The sequence below is a fragment of the Lampetra planeri genome, chromosome 52 (genome assembly GCF_965212315.1).
Source record: "Lampetra planeri chromosome 52, kcLamPlan1.2.h2, whole genome shotgun sequence".
NCBI classification, from domain to species: Eukaryota; Metazoa; Chordata; class Hyperoartia; order Petromyzontiformes; family Petromyzontidae; genus Lampetra; species Lampetra planeri.
The window spans coordinates 6,224,259-6,244,928 of record NC_136158.1 but is presented as its reverse complement, the minus strand read 5'-3'; the positions used below and the strand labels follow the sequence as shown (position 1 = coordinate 6,244,928).

The window sequence follows — 20,670 nt, the reverse complement described above, 5'->3', positions numbered from 1 at the left end:
GGCTGTCGCCTGATGAAGCTGGTTGTAATTACTGGCGAAAAGTCGTAGATTGTAAATGTTGTGGCTTGCCTCTCCAACACCCCGGTTAGTGCTGTACTAGTGACGAATTGGCCACGTTCTGTTTACGTGACAGCCCTTACTAGTTGGCTGTGTCGGGTGGTGGCGGGTTTTAACGACACATTTATATATTTACGCGATCTAACCCAAAAAAACTCTATTATGGTTATTTTGGTTGTTATTTGTAATGCAAACATTGACAGCGTTCAAGCGCAGACCAGAAGAGGCTGGTCCAGGTTCAATGGCAGTACAAAGACAAACCCCCATTATATATTTACGTGATCTAACCCAAAAACCTCTATTATGGATGATATTGGTGGCGAAAGCCTACGTGTTAAACCAACAAATACTGATTCGTTTTTTTTTTAAACGGCGCATTAACGCTACGAGCCGCGTCATCGTCCCTTTGCGAACGAGCTGCAGGCATGCCAGCGGCGGAGGGGGATTGCTCGGGAAGAAGTTTCGATTGCCGTGGGTTTCAGTTGTTTTTTTGCCTTTTGAGAGTTCAAACAAAACGGTCTTCGTATTCACATCGTCGTCCGTAACAATATACACAAGTGCTAAACCGAACGCACCACCTCCACAGCAACAACAATAATTATTGTTCTTCAGAGTTTGGTCTTTTAAAAACTAGTATTCGACATAAAACAGTTACCCAGAATTCCGCACGGGCTACACAAATCCAAAAAGTGTCTTCTGCAACGACATTCCCAAACCGAATAAAAAAAATTATAAACCCAGAGAATGGGGAGCGCGCAAAGCGACGCGCGCAGCTTTGCACGGAGAGTAAACATCGCTAGCGGGCACGCAGCCCGGGCGAGCGTGGCGACGCTGGCAAGTGTGGCGACAACGAGGACGAGTGGCGAGCGAGCGCGCGCAGACACTGGGTCATTCCGCGTGCCACGCGTGTCATGCTCGCGCTCGTCAAGGAGGATGCCGTGATCGCAGCCGCTGCTGCTTGTCGAGATGGGCAGCAGCAGAGACCTCTCACCCGCACACCCCCCCCCCCCGCGCCCTGCCCACCCCCCACCTCTGCCCCCCCCCTGCCAGCGTAAATATAAACCCGGCGAAACGAACCGCGGCCGCACGCAAGCTGACGCACTGCCGCCGAGACGCAGCGGAGCTCGCCCAGACCCTGAACCACGCCGCGCTAGACTCAATGACAGCAACAAAAAAGATTGGAGCGGAGACACTAAACAAAGTAGAAATAAAACAACATCTCCCACCCCCCCCCCGGGTACGAAAGGGAATAAACGTTACCTCCTGTCGCGGCTGCAGCAATGCCCCTTGCGTGTTGTTTTACGTTTTGTTTTTTTAAGTTCGAGTTTGGAGAGCGATGAGTGGAGCGCGACCGCACGCTTCGCTCTGGTGGTCGTCTCACCGCCGCCGCCGCCGTCACCGCCACCGCCCGACGACAAGTGGGCGCGGCCGAGGCGTGCTCGGGCCTCTTAGCAGATCTTGGTGATGGTGACGCTGCCCTTGATCTTGAGCGTGTTGATGAGCGACACCGACTGCACGCGGTGGCAGAAGTCGAAGATGAGGTGTCCGTCGATGCTCACCTTGAAGCGCTGGTGCTCGCACGCGATCTCCAGCTGGCGGGGGACAGGGGGGGGCGACGGGACACGGCGGGTCACAGTCGGCGCGTTCTCATTGTTGTTTGTAATGTTATTTTAGTCTTAGCCTTTTGGCGTCATCTGGTCGAACACCATATGAGACTAGGCTCTAAAGAAAGCTGTCTCTGGTGTGGACCAATCAGTTTCAAGGACAATGCATAAATTATCAGAGCATTGTTTGTTTGCATTTGACTGCAAGTATTGTGGTTAATGTAAACATGATTCCTTGCAAAAGGTGTCAGTTTTGTTGCCTGAAAAAAGGGGAAAACTCTATTAGTTATTTTAGTTGTTTGTAATGTTATTTTGGTTGTTGTTGTTGTTGTTTGTACAGTAGAACCTCTGGTCAAGAACGCTTCTGACCACGACCAAATCGGGTTCCGACCAAAAATTTCACAACATTTTGGAATCTGGTCACGAACACAAACTCGGGTGACGATCAAACACGGCCGCGTCCGATTTCCCCTTCCGCGCCATTTTTTTTTGTAAGCGCCAAATTTCCTGTTGTTTGTTTGCAAACAAATAACAGCGACCCATAAAATTCCTAGTAAGAAATTAATTTTGTGAGTGTAGTCATACCCCTCCCCCCCTCATTCAAGCCGTAATTTAGAGAGCGAAAGCGCCGAGTACGTAAATCGCCAACATAAGAACCCATTAATCTCTTCTCACATCATTCATACGATGATGATGCGGTGAAGTAAACGTTCACACGATATTACGGTGAATGCTTCCAAAAACAATACTGTACCCAAATATTACTGTTAACTTACTTTCAATAGAAACATGAATTGCTCGTACGAATATTCTCTCTTTCTCTCTCTCAGAATCGACCGACTGATGTAGCAGACGAAACAATCATCTTGTTGAACGATTCTAAACCTTGAAGCGGCAATGTTAGTTTTCTCTGTTGTTCAAGGTTTTCTCAGTGTTATTCAATGTTTTTACATTAAGTTTATTATTACACTGTGAATTATATGACATAATTAACTATTTTTGTGCTTAAAAATTAAAAAAAACAATATTTATATACAGTTTGTAGAAGTCTGGAACGGATTAATCGTATTTACATACAATCCAATGGGGAAATTAGGTTCGAGTCACGACCAAATTGGGTTGCGACTAAAGTTATGGAACGAATTATGGTCGTGACCAGAGGTTCTACTGTAACGTTATTTTAGTTTAACACGAAGGCTTTCTCAACCGATAACATCCATAAGCGTTTGTTTGGGGTTAGATTGCGTAAATACATAAATGTGCCCTTACTAGTTGGCTGTGTCGGGCGGTGGCGGGTTTTAACAACAAATTTATATATGAACGCGATCTAACCCGAAAAACCTCTATTATGTCTTCTTGGTTCTTTCGGTAAAGTCACGTAGAATGGAAATAATAAAATAATAAAAAGAAAACATAATAAAATAATTATCCTCCCTCCAAGCTTAAATAGATGCTCCAAGCCTAGGACGTGTCATTCAGACTCTGTCTTATCGACAGACCTGTTCTTCACCTGAGGACGGCTGCTTGCGTTGTGGCCGAAACGTCGTGAGAATTATTAAATGTTTTATTTTTATTATTTTATTACTTACCTTCTACGTGACTTTACTGAAAGAACCAAGAAGATGAATCCCTGCAGTCACGAAAGCTTTAAATCGAAATTTAACCTCTATTATGGTTATTTTGGTTGTTATTTGTAAAGCAAACATTGACAGCGTTCAAGCGCAGACCAGAAGAGGCTGGTTCAGCGTCAATGGCAGTACAAAGACAAACTCCTGTATAGCCTTGAACGGACTGGTGGGGCAAGTGCTGTTAGCGAGCAGCACCTATGAAGGCCGGTACGGCACACGAGGGGGTGGGTGACCAGCACCACGCCCGGCCGCCTTTGTCTCCCCAGTGTCGGCAACGTTTACACATCGCACCAGGTCCTTATTTGAGGCTGAGTCGACCTAGGGGAGGCCCAGGACCGGTTCAGATATATAATCATCACTGGTGTTGGCCGTGAGCGGTGAATCGAACCCGGGTCGCCGGGCTAGTAGCACAGCGCGCTAACCACTACACTACCAGCTCGGGACAAAGATCCCCCGTATAGCCTTAACAGACTGTAGGGGCAAGTGCTGTTAGCGAGCACCTATAACGGCCGGCACGGCACACGAGGGGGTGGGTGGCCAATACCACGCCTTTGTCTCCCAAGTGGTGATGTTTACACATCGCACCAGGTACTCATTTGAGGCTAAGTCGACCTAGGGGAGGCCCAGGACCGGTTCAGATAATCGTCACTGGGTGTTGACCGTGAGCCAGGTTCATAGCGCAGCGTAGCGCTAACCGCTACACCACAGCTCCCGACAGCTTGGGACGGACACACATACACACACACACACGCGCGACCTCCACCTGACCAGCACCTAACGTCCACCACCAACATCTTCACCACTACCAACAACCGCGGACCGGCACCACCTCGAGCATTACGCGAACGCCATCACGGGCTGCTGCGGCGCCCCGGGTGCCAGCCTCGCCGACCGCGCCGGGCTCGGTGCGACGCGGAGAGGGGGGACTGACCCGGAAGGGCTGGTCCAGCGTGAAAGGGAAGTAAGGCAGCGTAGACTCCTCCTTGCCCCAGGAGCCGGACAGCATGGTGTTCCTGAGGATGGCGCGCGGGCCGAACAGCGCCGCCATGTTGAACGCCACGTCGGCCGTGGTCCAGTCGCCGCACGTCAGGCTCACCGTGAAGCTGCTCACTCGCAAACACAAACACCCCGCCCAGGGTGGCATCAGCAGACCGCTGGGCGAGCGCCGTTGGCAGGGGCCGATAAAGGTCGCGACGGATTCATGAGGGAGGGCGTGGGTGGTCCAGCACCGCGCCCGGCCGCCTTTGTCTCCCCGGTTGGCGATATTTACACGTCGCACTAGGCGCTCATTTGAGGCCTCGTACCCCACCCGCATACATGCGCCCCCGCCTTTGTTGCGTGCCCCACATACGCACGCAACAACATCAACATCAATTAATCATAACTCATCATCACCAACGCCATCGTCGATCTCTTCTCCCTCAAAACTCCAACAATAATAACATTGCTCAATTCCGTGACACGTTATTCACTCTCATCCATTACAACTCTCACCCTGCTCTTTCGTTGTTGGCGTTTTGGCAAAGCGTGACTTAAAAAAAACCCAAAATCGAACAGAAAAAAAACCAAACTACGCAACCCATCCCGCTCGCCCGCCCGGCACCTGTCTGGATTCTTGTCCACGATGCCCATGATGGTGATCTTCATGCCCACGCGCAGGCCGTTCTTTATGTTGCCGGAGAACGGCACGGCCTGCGAGCGGAGACACGCGCGGGGTTACGTCACACGGGGCGCCGACGGGGTCACGGCGCCCGGTAAGAGGCACAGTATAGAAGCTCACGGAGAGAGAACAGATCCGAGCAGCTGACGAAGGAAGAAGAGTCGGAGCGACATTGTCCACCACGACATGGGAGCTTCTGAACATTGGCCGCTCGCTGGCGCGATGATCTGATTAGCGGCACGGGAGAGTGCGCGCAGTCTCCCCGCCGTGTCAACGTGCGGTCGCAGAGTCTGCGGCGCGGTTAATGGAACGCAGGCAGAGGCTCAATTAAAGTGAGAGCACAACGCTCGCCCGCCCGCCCGCTTGCCCGCTCGCCTGACAGCACTAATGAGCCAATGGCCGGGCACAGCTGGGCCAAATTCGCCAAATTCACTTTCCATCTCCCAGAATTCCATGCCTAGAAGCGGGGCTCGGCAAAAACCGCTGCAAATCGCCGTTAATTAGTGCCAGGCAGGCGACGCTCCCGCCGGAGTGGCAGCCGAGGGAGGGAGGACGAAGCGGCGGCGTTCAACCAGCAGCGGATGGATCACGGCCGATGACGACGGCGATGGGAGCGATTAAATCGACTCGTGCTCAGTAGCCACGCAGGTCGACCCATCGCGGCAGGGTTCCTCGAGAGACAGCGACGGCTCGGGGGGGGGGGGGGGCAGCCTCCATCCAGCACACAGCCGCGTTAACATGACGCTTCCCCCCCTGAGCCAGACGCCGCGGGCCCCCCCCCCACTCGCCCCCCCCCCAGAGTTAATTACACACGCGGCCGAGCCCGACCGAGACAAGCAATTAGGGAGACCAAAACCTCGTTCCGATAACGACCCCTTTAAAAGGCCGGCGCACAACGGCTGCGGCTGTGTGGGCACATTACTAAATTGCACGGCTGTGTAAAAAAAAAAAACGCGTGTGTGTAAAAAGCGGGGAGCGGTGGCGTTGCGGTTAGCACGCTGCGCTACGAACCTGGCGACCTGGGTTCGATTCCCGCTCGGGGCCAACACCCAGTGACGATTATCTGAACCGTTCTTCCCCTTAGGCCAGCTACCCCTAGTCGACTAAGCCTCAAATGAGTACCTGTTGCCGCGTGACAAACATTACCACGAAGGAGAGAAAAGGCGGGCGGGCGTGGCGTTGGCCACCCACTCCCTCGTGTGCCGAAACCAGCTTTCATAGGTGCTCGCCAACAGCACTTGCCTAAAGTCTGTTGAGGCTACACGGGGAATCTTTGTCTTTGTTTTGTAAAAGCTAAAGGGGCGATCCTGAAAGTTATTTACTTTGCCTGACCACTCAACAGCTGGTGGAAGGGTCTCCCCACTGGAGGCGCAGCACTTGAGGGCATGTTGGCCTCCTCTTCCATGCTGACCAGACGTCTTCTTGGAAGAGGTGTGCGAGCACCCACACCTTACCCCCACTGCACACGGACCTGCCCATCGCAGACTCGCCGTGGTGCAGAGGTCTCAAACGGGTTTTGATTCCTTACCCGTACCCGGCCGCACCAGGGTCGCAAACGGGTACCCGATTGCGACCTCTGGGATGAAGCCATGTTGCAGGCGTGGGTGGGTTGATTCTAGGAACTTGAATTGTGAGAAGAGACAAGACGTTGGGAAATGAATGACAAACGGTTACTCACCAGTGACTCACGGCCTACCCGTACCCGGCCACACCAGGGTCGCAAACGGGTACCCGGCCGGGTACGGGTAGCCGGTTATCGGGTAGGGTACGGGTATCGGGTACCTGATTGCGACCTCTGCCGTGGTGTCCTTATTTACGGGAGAGGGGCAACGTTATCAAGCGCGCACCGTCATTTCAACCGCCGGGCCGGGGGGGGGGGGGCAATGAGAATGGAACGGGCGACCTCTGGGTGGCAAAGTCAAGCGTGCTGCTGACCGTTACGCCACCGCTGCGCGCGCGATGGAAAAAAAAAGTTCCGCTCGAGAAAGTAATTTCTCAATCGGATGAAACCAGACGATGCAGCGGCGGCGGCGGTCTGAACCGAGCGCCTATCATCGCAATGACAAAACGTCCCGCCCTCCCCTCTCGCAAACATTGACGCAAGAGGTGAACAGGCTATATATGTATTATATAAATCGCCCTTAGTGAAGGGCATGTGTGTGTGCGCGTGTGACAATGCTGCGTTACAAGCGTGCGGTTTAGGAAAGGCCGCTAATTTGATTTGTAAAGGATTTGGGTTTCGCCGCGGGAGAAGGGAGCGGGAATGCCGGGGGGTGGGCGCTCGGATGGCCCTGACGCTCGGGGGAGGGGGTGGGGGGTGGGTGATGGGGGGGTGGAGGGGGATCACCCACCTTCGACACGCGGGGTGGTCACGACACGGTCACACATTTACTGTGTTTTGCGAGGTGTAAAGTAAATAGCCCAAACAATAACTGGAACCAAAATGTGTTTGGATGCCTGCCAAACTCAAAGCAGTCTAGTTAAAACATAACAACAATTCCCAATGTTAAAGACATAAGTTTGTTGATTCCGAGTCTGCACGACGGAATGCTCTTCTGTGGCCGCTCCAATCATTTGCAGAATCTCATGCGCAGCGCCATCGGCGTCAGCGGCCACTTTAAGCGAGACGTTTGAACGCCGCCCGGAGCGTACGGGCAGCGGGCCCCAAGCCTGGCTCCAAGCCTCCCGAGTCGCGACTGGAAATCGTCGCTCGCCGCGTGCTACGCTCGCTCGATGGCACGGCCACGCGCTCGCGGCGAAGAGATTCCCGACAGCGCCCGACGCGGAAACCGTCCGCCAGCTAACGCCGAGCGCGACTCAACGAGCACGCCGAGCACCAACTCCGTTGGCAAGTCACGTGAACGATTGATGGTGCACCCAGCTGCAGAGAGCGGGGACGAAGCATGGGGCTAATCGCATTGCGAGCAACATGATGTGACTTGAATGGACAATTGATTTTTAAAAGGACCGTCAAGAAAAAACAATTATCATATTTATTACTGGAAAATGAGGTACCAATGGTGTAAATGCTTACCCCGAGCTCTCATACTCTGATGGTGCATTGTCTTTGAGTTGTGCGCCTTTTGGCGTCATCTGGTCCAACCCATGTGAGACTAGGCTCTAAGGAAAGCTGTCTCGGGTGTGGACCAATCAACTTCAAGGACAGTGCATACATTATCAGAGTTATGTTTTTGTTTGCATTATGACTGCAGGTATTGTGGTCTATGCAAACATGACTCCTCGTAAAAAAGGTGTCAGTTTTGTTGCCAGATAGAAGGGTAAAAAAAACAATTATCAGGACCATTAAGGTTAACAAACAAACAAAACAACCCACCTCCGGCAACATTCTCAACTGCGTGACGACACACATTTCGTGGACAGCCCTCTGGCCAATTTGTCACCGGATTCGGGATGTGTGGGTCTTGGGAGTTATTTGACCAAAACGTTACCGCGCTAGAGCCAGTGCGGGCCGGCGAATGAATGAAGACGTGGCGGCATGGAAGTGTAGAGGAGTAAAATGGGGACGTGACGTCATACGCGCTGTGAGGTGCGATGACGTCATGTCACCTAGGGGTGCTTAAGGGGGGCCCAGGTTGAAGGGAGCTGGGGAGAGAGCCAGGGGTAGAGCTGAAGAAGCGTCTGTAGTTACGGAGTTAGGAGTTCAACAATCGAAAAAATGTCACGAGTAGATCCCAACGCGCCACCGCGTACGGGCAGCCAGGAAGTAAACGGAGCTTGCAGGGTTAACAACGGTCAGAGCTTGGGCGGTAAAAAAGCCAAGTTAGAGAGGTGAGTTTTCAAGAAATATCTCTAACGACGAATGTTGCTGCATTGCCATTGCCTACTCACCACGTAGGCCCGCAAGCCACCTACGGCAAGCCGCTATGGGCATGGCGGTTACCTATCCGGGCACAATCAAGGTTTACTCAGATTGTAAATGCGGTGGGGGGTTCACTCGCCAACACACCGGTGGTGCTGTACTAGCAACAAACTGGCACGTTCCGTTTACGTGACAAACCTCACTAATTGGCTGTGTCGGGTGGTGACGGGTTTAACGACACATTTATATTTCTCTTCTTCTTGGTTCTTTCGGTAAAGTCACGTAGAAGGGAAATAATAAAATAATAAAAATAAAACAATAAAAGTCACGTAGAAGGGAAATAATAAAATAATAAAAATAAAACATAATAAAATAATTCTCACGACGTTTTGGACACAACGCAAGCAGCCGTCCTCAGGTGAAGAACAGGTCTGTCGGAAAGACAGCGTCTGAATGAAACACCACCAGGCTTGGAGCGTATATTTAACATTTATATTTACGCGATCTAACCCAAATAAAACCTACATAGCGGTGAAACGTATATTCGACCCACGCTCGGGCGGGCGCGTGACACGTGTCGCTGTGTGTGTGTCAGAGGTCGCAACCGGGTACCCGATACCCGTACCCTACCCGATACCCGGCTACCCGTACCCGGCCGGGTACGGGTAGCCGTTTGCGACCCTGGTGCGGCCGGGTACTGGTACGGGTAAGGAATCAAAACCCGTTTGCGACCTCTGGTGTGTGTGCGTGCGCATGCGGACATGTGTTTTGCGTCAAGTGGCAGACTGCACCCACCAGAATGCTTGCACTGTGCTCCTTATTGTCGTGGTTTTCAGACTGCAGAGAGAGGGGAGGGGGGCACACGGGTGAAGAGAGAAAGTGGAAGGAAACGTCATTAGCCGACGCGCCACGCAAACACACGCACGGGGGGGGGACCTCACACGAGAGGGCAATTCACTTGCGCGTTGCACAACAAAGGGGGCACGCTGCCGTGGTGTGTGACAAGGGCTCGGCACGCCGGCGGACTTGCAAGAGAGAGGTCGCCGGGCCGGTGCGATCTCCCGGCGCGGCAGTTGGAACGGTGCAGGTTTCCTAAGTCCCTCCGTCTCTGCGCAGCCGGAAGTATACATGGGTACACCGGCGGTTAGTCCATTGGCAGGTCAGACGTGATGGGGAAAAGGGGTGGGCACACCTACCTCTTACGAGACGTCTAGCCAGTGTGGAAGAGTAGGCCGAATACCATGTGGAGGGGGGCTCTCTAGACCTCCCTCGAGTGGTGGTTTGTCCGCCAGCAGTGGCGTGAGCGAGCTTTTGCAGGGCTGCCCCTTTAACTATGTTACTCGCAACGTGCTGACGGAGTTGGCAGTAGAAAGGGTTGACAAAGTTTGGTTTTTCATTGCCAAGTGGCAAATTGATCGGGGGGGGGGGGGGGCGGCAATGCGCTACGGACAACCGCAACAAAGATGGGCACGCGGGGGGAGGGGGGGAGAGAGGATCGGTGGGAACTACATCACAGCATGAGCGTCGGAGTTTGGTTGCGATTGGTGCAATCTAAACACGGCACCATCACACGCGGATATCTGCTTTACCCGGCTCAATGTCCCCGTGCGTTTACAACGTAGCGGACTGATCAAAAGGATAAACGGCCTACGGAATCCCGAAATGCACGACGATTGGCAAGAATGGGTACAAGCTGTGTGTTAACAGTTTAAAAAACAGGAATAAAACTTAATGACCCCATTTCGGAAGACCATGATGAGAGCATCATTTGGTGGACCTTGCGGTGAAGCGGTGGCTTTGTACGACGCCGTGGCGTGGGATTGTATACGGGCCAACAGTGCGCGGCTTGATAGAACTGCACACATGTTTTATTGGCACAATTTTAAACAAACCTGTCAACCCCCCTTATCAGCGCCTACCTTATTAAAGACCAATTTAGACCTTATTGGTCACCCCGTGCCCCTTCTAAATCTCAACGTTCATCCTACAGTCCCGTCACAAAGGCGAAACACAAACAAAGAGACAAAATTTATGTTACTAAACAAAAACAGTTTTATGCATTAATTTTGATCATGGGTGTCATGCTGTGATCTTGCATGCTGCTGCTGCTTGCTTGATATAAAAGCTGTCCCACGACTTTTTTTATTCGGCCATATGATGTTTTGTTACTACCCGCATTGAAACGGCTGTACGCCGTATGGACCTGAAAACTCAATTTCCCTGGTACAAGACTTCAGCGTAAACCATGTGGGCTGACGGGTATGAAGGCTAAATGGTCAGTTTGTGGTGTCCGTTGCTGACAATTATTAATTCCCACGTACATTTGGATAAGCGCGATTTCACTGGTGCACTATTTTATTTTCCCACATTTAGAATTAAAAAATTAACCCGTAAAAACAAAGTTTTTCACTATAAATCCTTTATATGCGTGGCATCGGTTTTATTTTATTATTGATTTCTGTTTTTCTTGAGTAAGAGTTTCATTTTTATCACATTGGTATTTTAAATTAAATATGAAAAAAATGTTTTCCTAAAAAGTGGAAAATTTTGGAATTTTTTTTTTCACGAAAATAAATTGTCACGCACGAGTCTGTGCGCAAAATGTCAACTCGATTGGATCACGGGAAGTGGGTTAAAAAACGACCGAAAGATTTGCACGGTCGTAAGCGCGCAAGCAAGCAAGCAAGTGAACTTAATATAAAGGATTTAAAAAGACCAACGTCTATGTTCAGCCACGTGACGCGTCACGTTTTTTTCTTGTTTTTAAAGTGGATATTTAATCCCAGCCGGCAGTGGCGTAAGATTCTCCGAAATATATAAAAGCCCGCGCTGTGATCTAATCGTCCGGAACGACCCGGGCTAAAATTCAAGAGAGGATTAGAGTGCATTTTGAGCAGCCATGAGATTCATTACAACCCAGGAAGAACCAAAGCAACACATTTCACACACGTGACATACACGGGCTTTTCGATTGTCTTTCGTACAAAAAACATTTTCAATTGACAATATTTGGATAATTTTTAAAGGCGCCCCCTGGCGAGATTTTTTTTCACAAATCTATGTTTTATATAACGAGCTTAATTCGTAACAGATGGAGCGGTCCAATGTACGGATGGCTCTTTATAGTTAATCCACTGCTGGATGAATGGCTCGACAAGCCGTGCCACCGCACGGAACAGAATGTGGGGTTAGCGAGCTCTCTGGCCGGGCAATTGAATCCTAGTGGAGACGGAGGGGGGGGGTGTGTACGATGCAGTGTGCTAACCACTGCGCCACCGCTCCACCTCGGGTACGCACTGGAGGCGAGCGAACACAACAGCGGGAACGTGAGAGCGCGTGCGACCATTGGAACAAAAACGCAATCAACGACGCCGTCTTCTGATTTGTACCGGAGGATTGCGGACAAAAGGAAAAGCTGGCCGCTGAAAAACAGCTGCGATGGTTGTGTAACAGAATTGCGACTCGCTCCCCCCCCTCTCTAGGAATGGAATGGTGAGTGAGGTGAGTGAGGTGAGCGTGGTGAGCGAGGTGAGCGTGGTGAGCGAGGTGAGTGAGGTGAGCGTGGTGAGCGAGGTGAGTGAGGTGAGCGAGGTGAGTGAGGTGAGCGAGGTGAGTGAGGTGAGTGAGGTGAGCGAGGTGAGCGTGGTGAGTGAGGTGAGCGTGGTGAGCGGGGTGAGCGAGGTGAGCGAGGTGAGCGAGGTGAGTGAGGTGAGCGTGGTGAGCGTGGTGAGTGAGGTGAGCGAGGTGAGTGAGGTGAGCGAGGTGAGTGAGGTGAGCGAGGTGAGTGAGGTGAGCGTGGTGAGCGAGGTGAGTGAGGTGAGCGTGGTGAGCGAGGTGAGCGTGGTGAGTGAGGTGAGCGAGGTGAGTGAGGTGAGTGAGGTGAGCGAGGTGAGCGAGGTGAGCGAGGTGAGCGTGGTGAGCGAGGTGAGCGTGGTGAGTGAGGTGAGCGAGGTGAGTGAGGTGAGTGAGGTGAGCGTGGTGAGTGAGGTGAGCGTGGTGAGCGTGGTGAGTGAGGTGAGTGAGGTGAGTGAGGTGAGCGAGGTGAGTGAGGTGAGTGAGGTGAGCGAGGTGAGTGAGGTGAGTGAGGTGAGCGAGGTGAGCGTAGTGAGCGAGGTGAGCGAGGTGAGCGAGGTGAGTGAGGTGAGCGTGGTGAGTGAGGTGAGCGTGGTGAGTGAGGTGAGCGAGGTGAGCGTGGTGAGTGAGGTGAGCGTGGTGAGCGAGGTGAGCGAGGTGAGTGAGGTGAGCGTGGTGAGTGAGGTGAGCGTGGTGAGCGAGGTGAGCGAGGTGAGCGAGGTGAGTGAGGTGAGCGAGGTGAGCGTGGTGAGCGAGGTGAGTGAGGTGAGCGAGGTGAGCGAGGTGAGCGAGGTGAGCGAGGTGAGCGTGGTGAGCGAGGTGAGTGAGGTGAGCGTGGTGAGCGAGGTGAGCGTGGTGAGCGAGGTGAGCGAGGTGAGTGAGGTGAGTGAGGTGAGCGTGGTGAGCGTGGTGAGTGAGGTGAGCGTGGTGAGCGAGGTGAGCGAGGTGAGCGAGGTGAGTGAGGTGAGCGAGGTGAGCGTGGTGAGTGAGGTGAGCGAGGTGAGTGAGGTGAGCGTGGTGAGCGTGGTGAGCGTGGTGAGTGAGGTGAGCGTGGTGAGCGTGGTGAGTGAGGTGAGCGAGGTGAGTGAGGTGAGCGTGGTGAGTGAGGTGAGCGAGGTGAGTGAGGTGAGCGTGGTGAGCGTGGTGAGTGAGGTGAGCGTGGTGAGCGAGGTGAGCGTGGTGAGCGTGGTGAGCGAGGTGAGTGAGGTGAGCGAGGTGAGCGTGGTGAGTGAGGTGAGCGAGGTGAGTGAGGTGAGCGTGGTGAGCGTGGTGAGTGAGGTGAGCGTGGTGAGCGAGGTGAGTGAGGTGAGCGAGGTGAGCGAGGTGAGTGAGGTGAGTGAGGTGAGCGTGGTGAGCGAGGTGAGCGTGGTGAGCGAGGTGAGTGAGGTGAGTGAGGGGAGCGTGGTGAGCGAGGTGAGCGTGGTGAGCGTGGTGAGTGAGGTGAGCGAGGTGAGTGAGGTGAGTGAGGTGAGCGTGGTGAGCGAGGTGAGCGAGGTGAGTGAGGTGAGTGAGGTGAGCGAGGTGAGTGAGGTGAGCGAGGTGAGCGTGGTGAGCGTGGTGAGCGTGGTGAGTGAGGTGAGTGAGGTGAGTGAGGTGAGCGAGGTGAGTGAGGTGAGCGTGGTGAGCGAGGTGAGCGAGGTGAGTGAGGTGAGTGAGGTGAGCGAGGTGAGTGAGGTGAGCGAGGTGAGCGTGGTGAGCGTGGTGAGCGTGGTGAGTGAGGTGAGCGAGGTGAGTGAGGTGAGTGAGGTGAGCGTGGTGAGCGTGGTGAGCGTGGTGAGCGAGGTGAGTGAGGTGAGCGAGGTGAGTGAGGTGAGCGAGGTGAGCGTGGTGAGCGTGGTGAGCGTGGTGAGTGAGGTGAGTGAGGTGAGCGTGGTGAGCGTGGTGAGCGAGGTGAGCGAGGTGAGGGATGGTGAGCGAGGTGAGCGTGGTGAGCGTGGTGAGCGAGGTGAGCGAGGTGAGCGTGGTGAGCGAGGTGAGGGATGGTGAGCTAGGTGAGCGTGGTGAGCGAGGTGAGCGAGGTGAGGGATGGTGAGCTAGGTGAGCGTGGTGAGCGAGGTGAGCGAGGTGAGGGATGGTGAGCGTGGTGAGCGAGGTGAGTGAGGTGAGTGTGGTGAGCTAGGTGAGCGTGGTGAGCGAGGTGAGCGAGGTGAGGGATGGTGAGCGTGGTGAGCGAGGTGAGTGAGGTGAGTGTGGTGAGCGTGGTGAGCGAGGTGAGGGATGGTGAGCGTGGTGAGTGAGGTGAGCGTGGTGAGCGAGGTGAGCGAGGTGAGTGAGGTGAGCGTGGTGAGCGTGGTGAGCGAGGTGAGTGAGGTGAGCGAGGTGAGTGAGGTGAGCGAGGTGAGCGTGGTGAGCGTGGTGAGCGAGGTGAGTGAGGTGAGCGTGGTGAGCGTGGTGAGCGAGGTGAGTGAGGTGAGCGTGGTGAGCCAGGTGAGCGAGGTGAGCGTGGTGAGCAAGGTGAGTGAGGTGAGCGAGGTGAGTGAGGTGAGTGAGGTGAGTGAGGTGAGCAAGGTGAGTGAGGTGAGCGAGGTGAGTGAGGTGAGTGAGGTGAGCAAGGTGAGTGAGGTGAGCGAGGTGAGCGTGGTGAGCGTGGTGAGTGAGGTGAGTGAGGTGAGCAAGGTGAGTGAGGTGAGCGAGGTGAGCGAGGTGAGTGAGGTGAGTGAGGTGAGCAAGGTGAGTGAGGTGAGCGAGGTGAGCGTGGTGAGCGTGGTGAGCGAGGTGAGCGAGGTGAGGGATGGTGAGCGAGGTGAGCGTGGTGAGCGTGGTGAGTGAGGTGAGCGAGGTGAGCGTGGTGAGCGAGGTGAGCGTGGTGAGCGAGGTGAGGGATGGTGAGCTAGGTGAGCGTGGTGAGTGAGGTGAGCGAGGTGAGCGTGGTGAGCGTGGTGAGCGAGGTGAGCGAGGTGAGCGAGGTGAGCGTGGTGAGCGAGGTGAGGGATGGTGAGCGAGGTGAGCGAGGTGAGGGATGGTGAGCGAGGTGAGCGTGGTGAGCGAGGTGAGGGATGGTGAGCGAGGTGAGCGAGGTGAGGGATGGTGAGCGAGGTGAGCGTGGTGAGCGAGGTGAGGGATGGTGAGCGTGGTGAGCGTGGTGAGCGAGGTGAGGGATGGTGAGCGAGGTGAGCGTGGTGAGCGAGGTGAGGGATGGTGAGCGAGGTGAGCGAGGTGAGGGATGGTGAGCTAGGTGAGCGTGGTGAGCGAGGTGAGCGAGGTGAGGGATGGTGAGCGTGGTGAGCGAGGTGAGTGAGGTGAGTGTGGTGAGCGTGGTGAGCGAGGTGAGGGATGGTGAGCGTGGTGAGCGAGGTGAGCGAGGTGAGCGTGGTGAGCGTGGTGAGCGAGGTGAGTGTGGTGAGCGTGGTGAGCGAGGTGAGTGAGGTGAGTGTGGTGAGCGTGGTGAGCGAGGTGAGGGATGGTGAGCGTGGTGAGCGAGGTGAGCGAGGTGAGCGAGGTGAGGGATGGTGAGCGTGGTGAGCGAGGTGAGCGAGGTGAGTGTGGTGAGCGTGGTGAGCGAGGTGAGTGTGGTGAGCGTGGTGAGTGAGGTGAGCGAGGTGAGGGATGGTGAGCGTGGTGAGCGAGGTGAGGGATGGTGAGCGAGGTGAGCGTGGTGAGCGAGGTGAGGGATGGTGAGCGAGGTGAGCGAGGTGAGGGATGGTGAGCTAGGTGAGCGTGGTGAGCGAGGTGAGCGAGGTGAGGGATGGTGAGCGTGGTGAGCGAGGTGAGTGAGGTGAGTGTGGTGAGCGTGGTGAGCGAGGTGAGGGATGGTGAGCGTGGTGAGCGAGGTGAGCGAGGTGAGCGTGGTGAGCGTGGTGAGCGAGGTGAGTGAGGTGAGTGTGGTGAGCGTGGTGAGCGAGGTGAGGGATGGTGAGCGAGGTGAGCGTGGTGAGCGAGGTGAGGGATGGTGAGCGAGGTGAGCGAGGTGAGGGATGGTGAGCTAGGTGAGCGTGGTGAGCGAGGTGAGCGAGGTGAGGGATGGTGAGCGTGGTGAGCGAGGTGAGTGAGGTGAGTGTGGTGAGCGTGGTGAGCGAGGTGAGGGATGGTGAGCGTGGTGAGCGAGGTGAGCGAGGTGAGCGTGGTGAGCGTGGTGAGCGAGGTGAGTGAGGTGAGTGTGGTGAGCGTGGTGAGCGAGGTGAGGGATGGTGAGCGTGGTGAGCGAGGTGAGCGAGGTGAGCGAGGTGAGGGATGGTGAGCGTGGTGAGCGAGGTGAGCGAGGTGAGTGAGGTGAGTGTGGTGAGCGTGGTGAGCGAGGTGAGTGTGGTGAGCGTGGTGAGTGAGGTGAGCGAGGTGAGGGATGGTGAGCTAGGTGAGCGAGGTGAGGGATGGTGAGCTAGGTGAGCGTGGTGAGCGAGGTGAGCGAGGTGAGGGATGGTGAGCGAGGTGAGCGTGGTGAGCGAGGTGAGCGAGGTGAGTGCAGAGGATCTCGTGATTGTTGAGGCTGAATCAGCAAAGAGAAGCACGGAGCACTGAATGGGTGTCATGATAAGGGGACTCACAATAAAGACAAAGATGCCTCGTATAGCTCTCAGCAGACTGTTGGGGGCAAGTGCTGTTAGCGAGTAACACCTATGAAGGCCGGCACGGTACACGAGGGGGTGGGTGGCCAATACCACTCCCGGCCGCCTTTGTCTCCCCAGTGGCAATGTTTACACATCGCGCCAGGTACTCATTTGAGGCCGGGTAGACCTCGGGGAGGGCCCCCAAAGCACACATTCATACACACACACACTTACACACCTACCCATACTCACACACACACGCTTACACACCTACCCATACACACACACGCTTACACACCTGCCCATACACACACACACTTACACACCTACCCATCCACACACACGCTTACACACCTACCCATACACACACACACGCTTACACCCATACACACGCTTACACACCTACCCATACACACACACACGCTTACACACCTACCCATACACACACACGCTTACACACCTACCCATACACACACACACGCTTACACACCTACCCATACACACACACACGCTTACACACCTACCCATACACACACACACGCTTACACCCATACACACGCTTACACACCTACCCATACATACGCTTACACACCTACCCATACACACACACACGCTTACACACCTACCCATACACACACACACGCTTACACCCATACACACGCTTACACACCTACCCATACATACGCTTACACACCTACCCATACACACACACGCTTACACACCTACCCATACACACACACGCTTACACACCTACCCATACACACACACGCTTACACACCTACCCATACACACACACGCTTACACACCTACCCATACAAACACACGCTTACACACCTACCCATACACACACACGCTTACACACCTGCCCATACACACACACACTTACACACCTACCCATCCACACACACGCTTACACACCTACCCATACACACACACGCTTACACACCTACCCATACACACACACGCTTACACACCTACCCATACACACACACGCTTACACACCTACCCATACACACACACGCTTACACACCTACCCATACACACGCTTACACACCTACCCATACACACACACACGCTTACACCTACCCATAATACACACACGCTTACACACCTACCCATACATACGCTTACACACCTACCCATACACACACACGCTTACACACCTACCCATACACACACACGCTTACACACCTACCCATACACACACACGCTTACACACCTACCCATACACACACACGCTTACACACCTACCCATACACACATAACAAAAACACCACGCATAACAAAAACAAACATCACCACCCGTGTAGTATTACCGGCTGCTATGAAAAAAGGGTTCCATCGGAGAACACCTTTCAGAGGCTACGCGGCACACACACCCAGAGACACGTACAGAGCCTTCACAGCCTGTTGGGACAAATTCCGTGGCACGCGCATACACACACGGACTCGCGCACAATAACACAAAGGTCCCCCGTATAGCCTGAACAGACTGTTGGGACAAGTGCTGTTAGCGAGAAGCACCTATGAAGGCCGCCGGCACGGCGCACGAGGGGGTGGGTGGCCAGCACCACGCCCGCCCGCCTTTGTCTCCCCAGTGGCGATGTTTACACACCGCACCAGGTACCCATTTGAGGCCGAGTCGACCTAGAGGAGGCCGAGTCGACCTAGAGGAGGCCCAGGACTGGCTCAATTAATCGTCACCGGTGTTGGCCGTGAGCGGGAATCGAACCCGCGTCGCCAGTTTCGTAGCGCAGCGTAGCGCTAACCACGACACTACCGCCACCCACAACAGCAACACAAACACACGCACAACAACGTATTCCTGGAAAGGTGGTTGTCAGCGAGCACCTATTAAGGCCGGACGCGGCGCACGAGGTGGTGGTGATGTGGCCGAGCAGCACGCTCATTGGCCTCGGGACCGTTTCAGATTCGCAGTGGCTGGGAATGGAACTCAGGTGGCCGGGTTCGTATCGCGATGCATGCACTAACCACTGCCCCACCGCTCCCTCGCACACACTCGAACGCACGCCGAGAAGACGACATGCGGAGGGCGCACGCACCGCTGCCATATCCCAGCGCGCGCACAGCGAGAGACGCCTCCATCCATCATTCAACACCGACCCACGTTCGGCCTACACATCTACCGGGCCTAGTAGCGCCCTTCTCGGTAGGGCTGCTAGGCAAGGGAGGAAACCCCGAGGCGGGCCGGTCGCATGCGAGGAGCGCAGCGTGTGGCGCCCAGAAATCTCGGGGGAACGCGGCCCGAGCCGCGGCGGAGAGGGGGCCGCGAGAGACGCGCCCCGCCGGGTAGAGCTTCTCCCCAACTCACGTTGTTGGCCATCGCGAACGAGCGAAGCGCCGCTCCGGATCCCGCACAGATCGGCAACGCGAAAAAAAAATGGGTCGTCAGCGCGCGCGTGACGTCAGCGCGTTCGTACGCGCTGACGTCACCACGCAGCCGCCGTCAAGCAATGGCAGAGCGCCCGTGCTCGGCGTAGGTGGTGGCCGGTGGGGGGCACGGGGCTGAACGGCGTGCGTCGTGGTGACGTCATGACGCACAGCCGCAACGCGCCGTGGGAGGGGGTTGTGGTTGCGGTGTGTGTATGTGTGTACGTGCCTGTGTGTGTGTCAGTGTGTGTGTGTATATAGTAAGGAGCGGTAGTTTAGGGGTTAGAGCGCTGCGCAACGAACCTGGCCACCCTGGTTCGATTCCCGGCTAACGGCCAACATCGGTGACGATTATCTGAACCGGTCCTGGGCCTCTCCTAGGTCGACTCAGCCTCAAATGAGTTACCTGGTGCGGTGTGTAAACATCGTCACTGGGGAGACAAAGGCGACCGGGCGTGGTGTTGGCCACCCACTTTCTCGCGTGCCGTGCCGGCCTTCATAGGTGCTCGCTAACAGCCCTTGCCCCAACAGTATGTTAAGGCTATACGGGGGATCTTTGTCTTTGTGTGTGTATGTATATGTCCCTGGGTATTTTGTGCCACTGAACACTTCAACCCTCTCAGCTCCCCCATTGGTGATGAAGTGGTTGTAGAGAGAGTGGAGAGTTTCCCCATACCTGGGCAGTCTGTTGATGACCTGCTCCGGTTTGACAGCAGAGGTCTCGCTCAAAATCAGTCGAGCGGCATTACCTTTTCATCGGCTGCGTAACGCTGCTGTGTGGAAGCTACCTGGTCTGTCGCTCCGCACGAAGCTTCGGGTCTTCTCGGCCACGGTCATGCCCTTCTTTCTCTACGCTTGCGAAACGTGGACCCCCCTAATGGAGCATCTTCGCCGGTTAGAAACATTCAGGCCGGCATTCCTACGATCCATCCTGGGTTTAACCTGCAGGCTGGATTGTGTGAGGAGCTCACAAATCCTTGAAAGATCTGGACACATTCCCATCGGTGAGCTCCTCCGGCAGGCAAGGCTGCGTTGGCTGGGTCATGTAGCCCGCATGCCCAGCCACCGCATGCCCACGCAGCTTCTGTTTGGCCGCATAGAGGGGGCTAAACGGGCGCAGCACGGGCTAGAGAAGAGATGGAACTGATGTGGTACAGGAGGACGTGGAGCACACGACTGGTACCAGCGGTGTCAAGATCGGCTTCTATGAAGGAGGCTCGTGAAGGACGCTGCTACTGGGCAGTTGGAGGCAGTCGCCCTCCAGCAATGGAGGGGCAGAGGAGCGACGCTCACAACAACGAGCGGAGGGCCGGCCGGCTAAGATGCAGCAAGTTGGCACAGTAGAAGGTACAGGTGGTGCATCTGCAGGTCATCTCAGTCAGCCGACCCATGGTTCCTGCTGGGTCTGCCCCGAGACCTTCTACTAGTAGCGAGCCTTCGACAATTCGCGTGC

General features: G+C 55.0%; 1 protein-coding gene across 2 annotated transcripts; it reads right to left on the bottom strand.

The window, feature by feature from the left end:
• Window positions 1-1,361: 1,361 nt before the first annotated feature.
• LOC144734639 (galectin-related protein-like) lies at window positions 1,362-19,246 on the bottom strand. Of its 2 annotated transcripts, XM_078616911.1 has the most exons (6): window positions 19,159-19,246; window positions 9,800-9,877; window positions 9,565-9,606; window positions 4,893-4,981; window positions 4,221-4,392; window positions 1,372-1,649 (listed from the first exon to the last, which is right to left on the bottom strand). In XM_078616911.1, exons 1-6 carry the CDS (start codon window positions 19,168-19,170, stop codon window positions 1,506-1,508), a joined length of 537 nt encoding a protein of 178 aa, XP_078473037.1. In that variant the 5' UTR covers window positions 19,171-19,246; the 3' UTR covers window positions 1,372-1,505. The 2 variants fall into 2 exon arrangements, with proteins under 2 accessions (XP_078473038.1, XP_078473037.1); XM_078616912.1 differs by lacking the exon at window positions 9,800-9,877 and having other exon boundaries at window positions 1,362-1,649.
• Between the last annotated feature and the right edge of the window lie 1,424 nt (window positions 19,247-20,670).

Coding starts and splice junctions, on each gene's coding strand:
- LOC144734639 (XM_078616911.1), bottom strand. Junction 4,393..4,892: donor GTGGACAAGAATCCAGACAG/GTGCCGGGCGGG, acceptor GCGAGTGAGCAG/CTTCACGGTGAGCCTGACGT. Junction 1,650..4,220: donor CGCTGGACCAGCCCTTCCGG/GTCAGTCCCCCC, acceptor GTCCCCCGCCAG/CTGGAGATCGCGTGCGAGCA.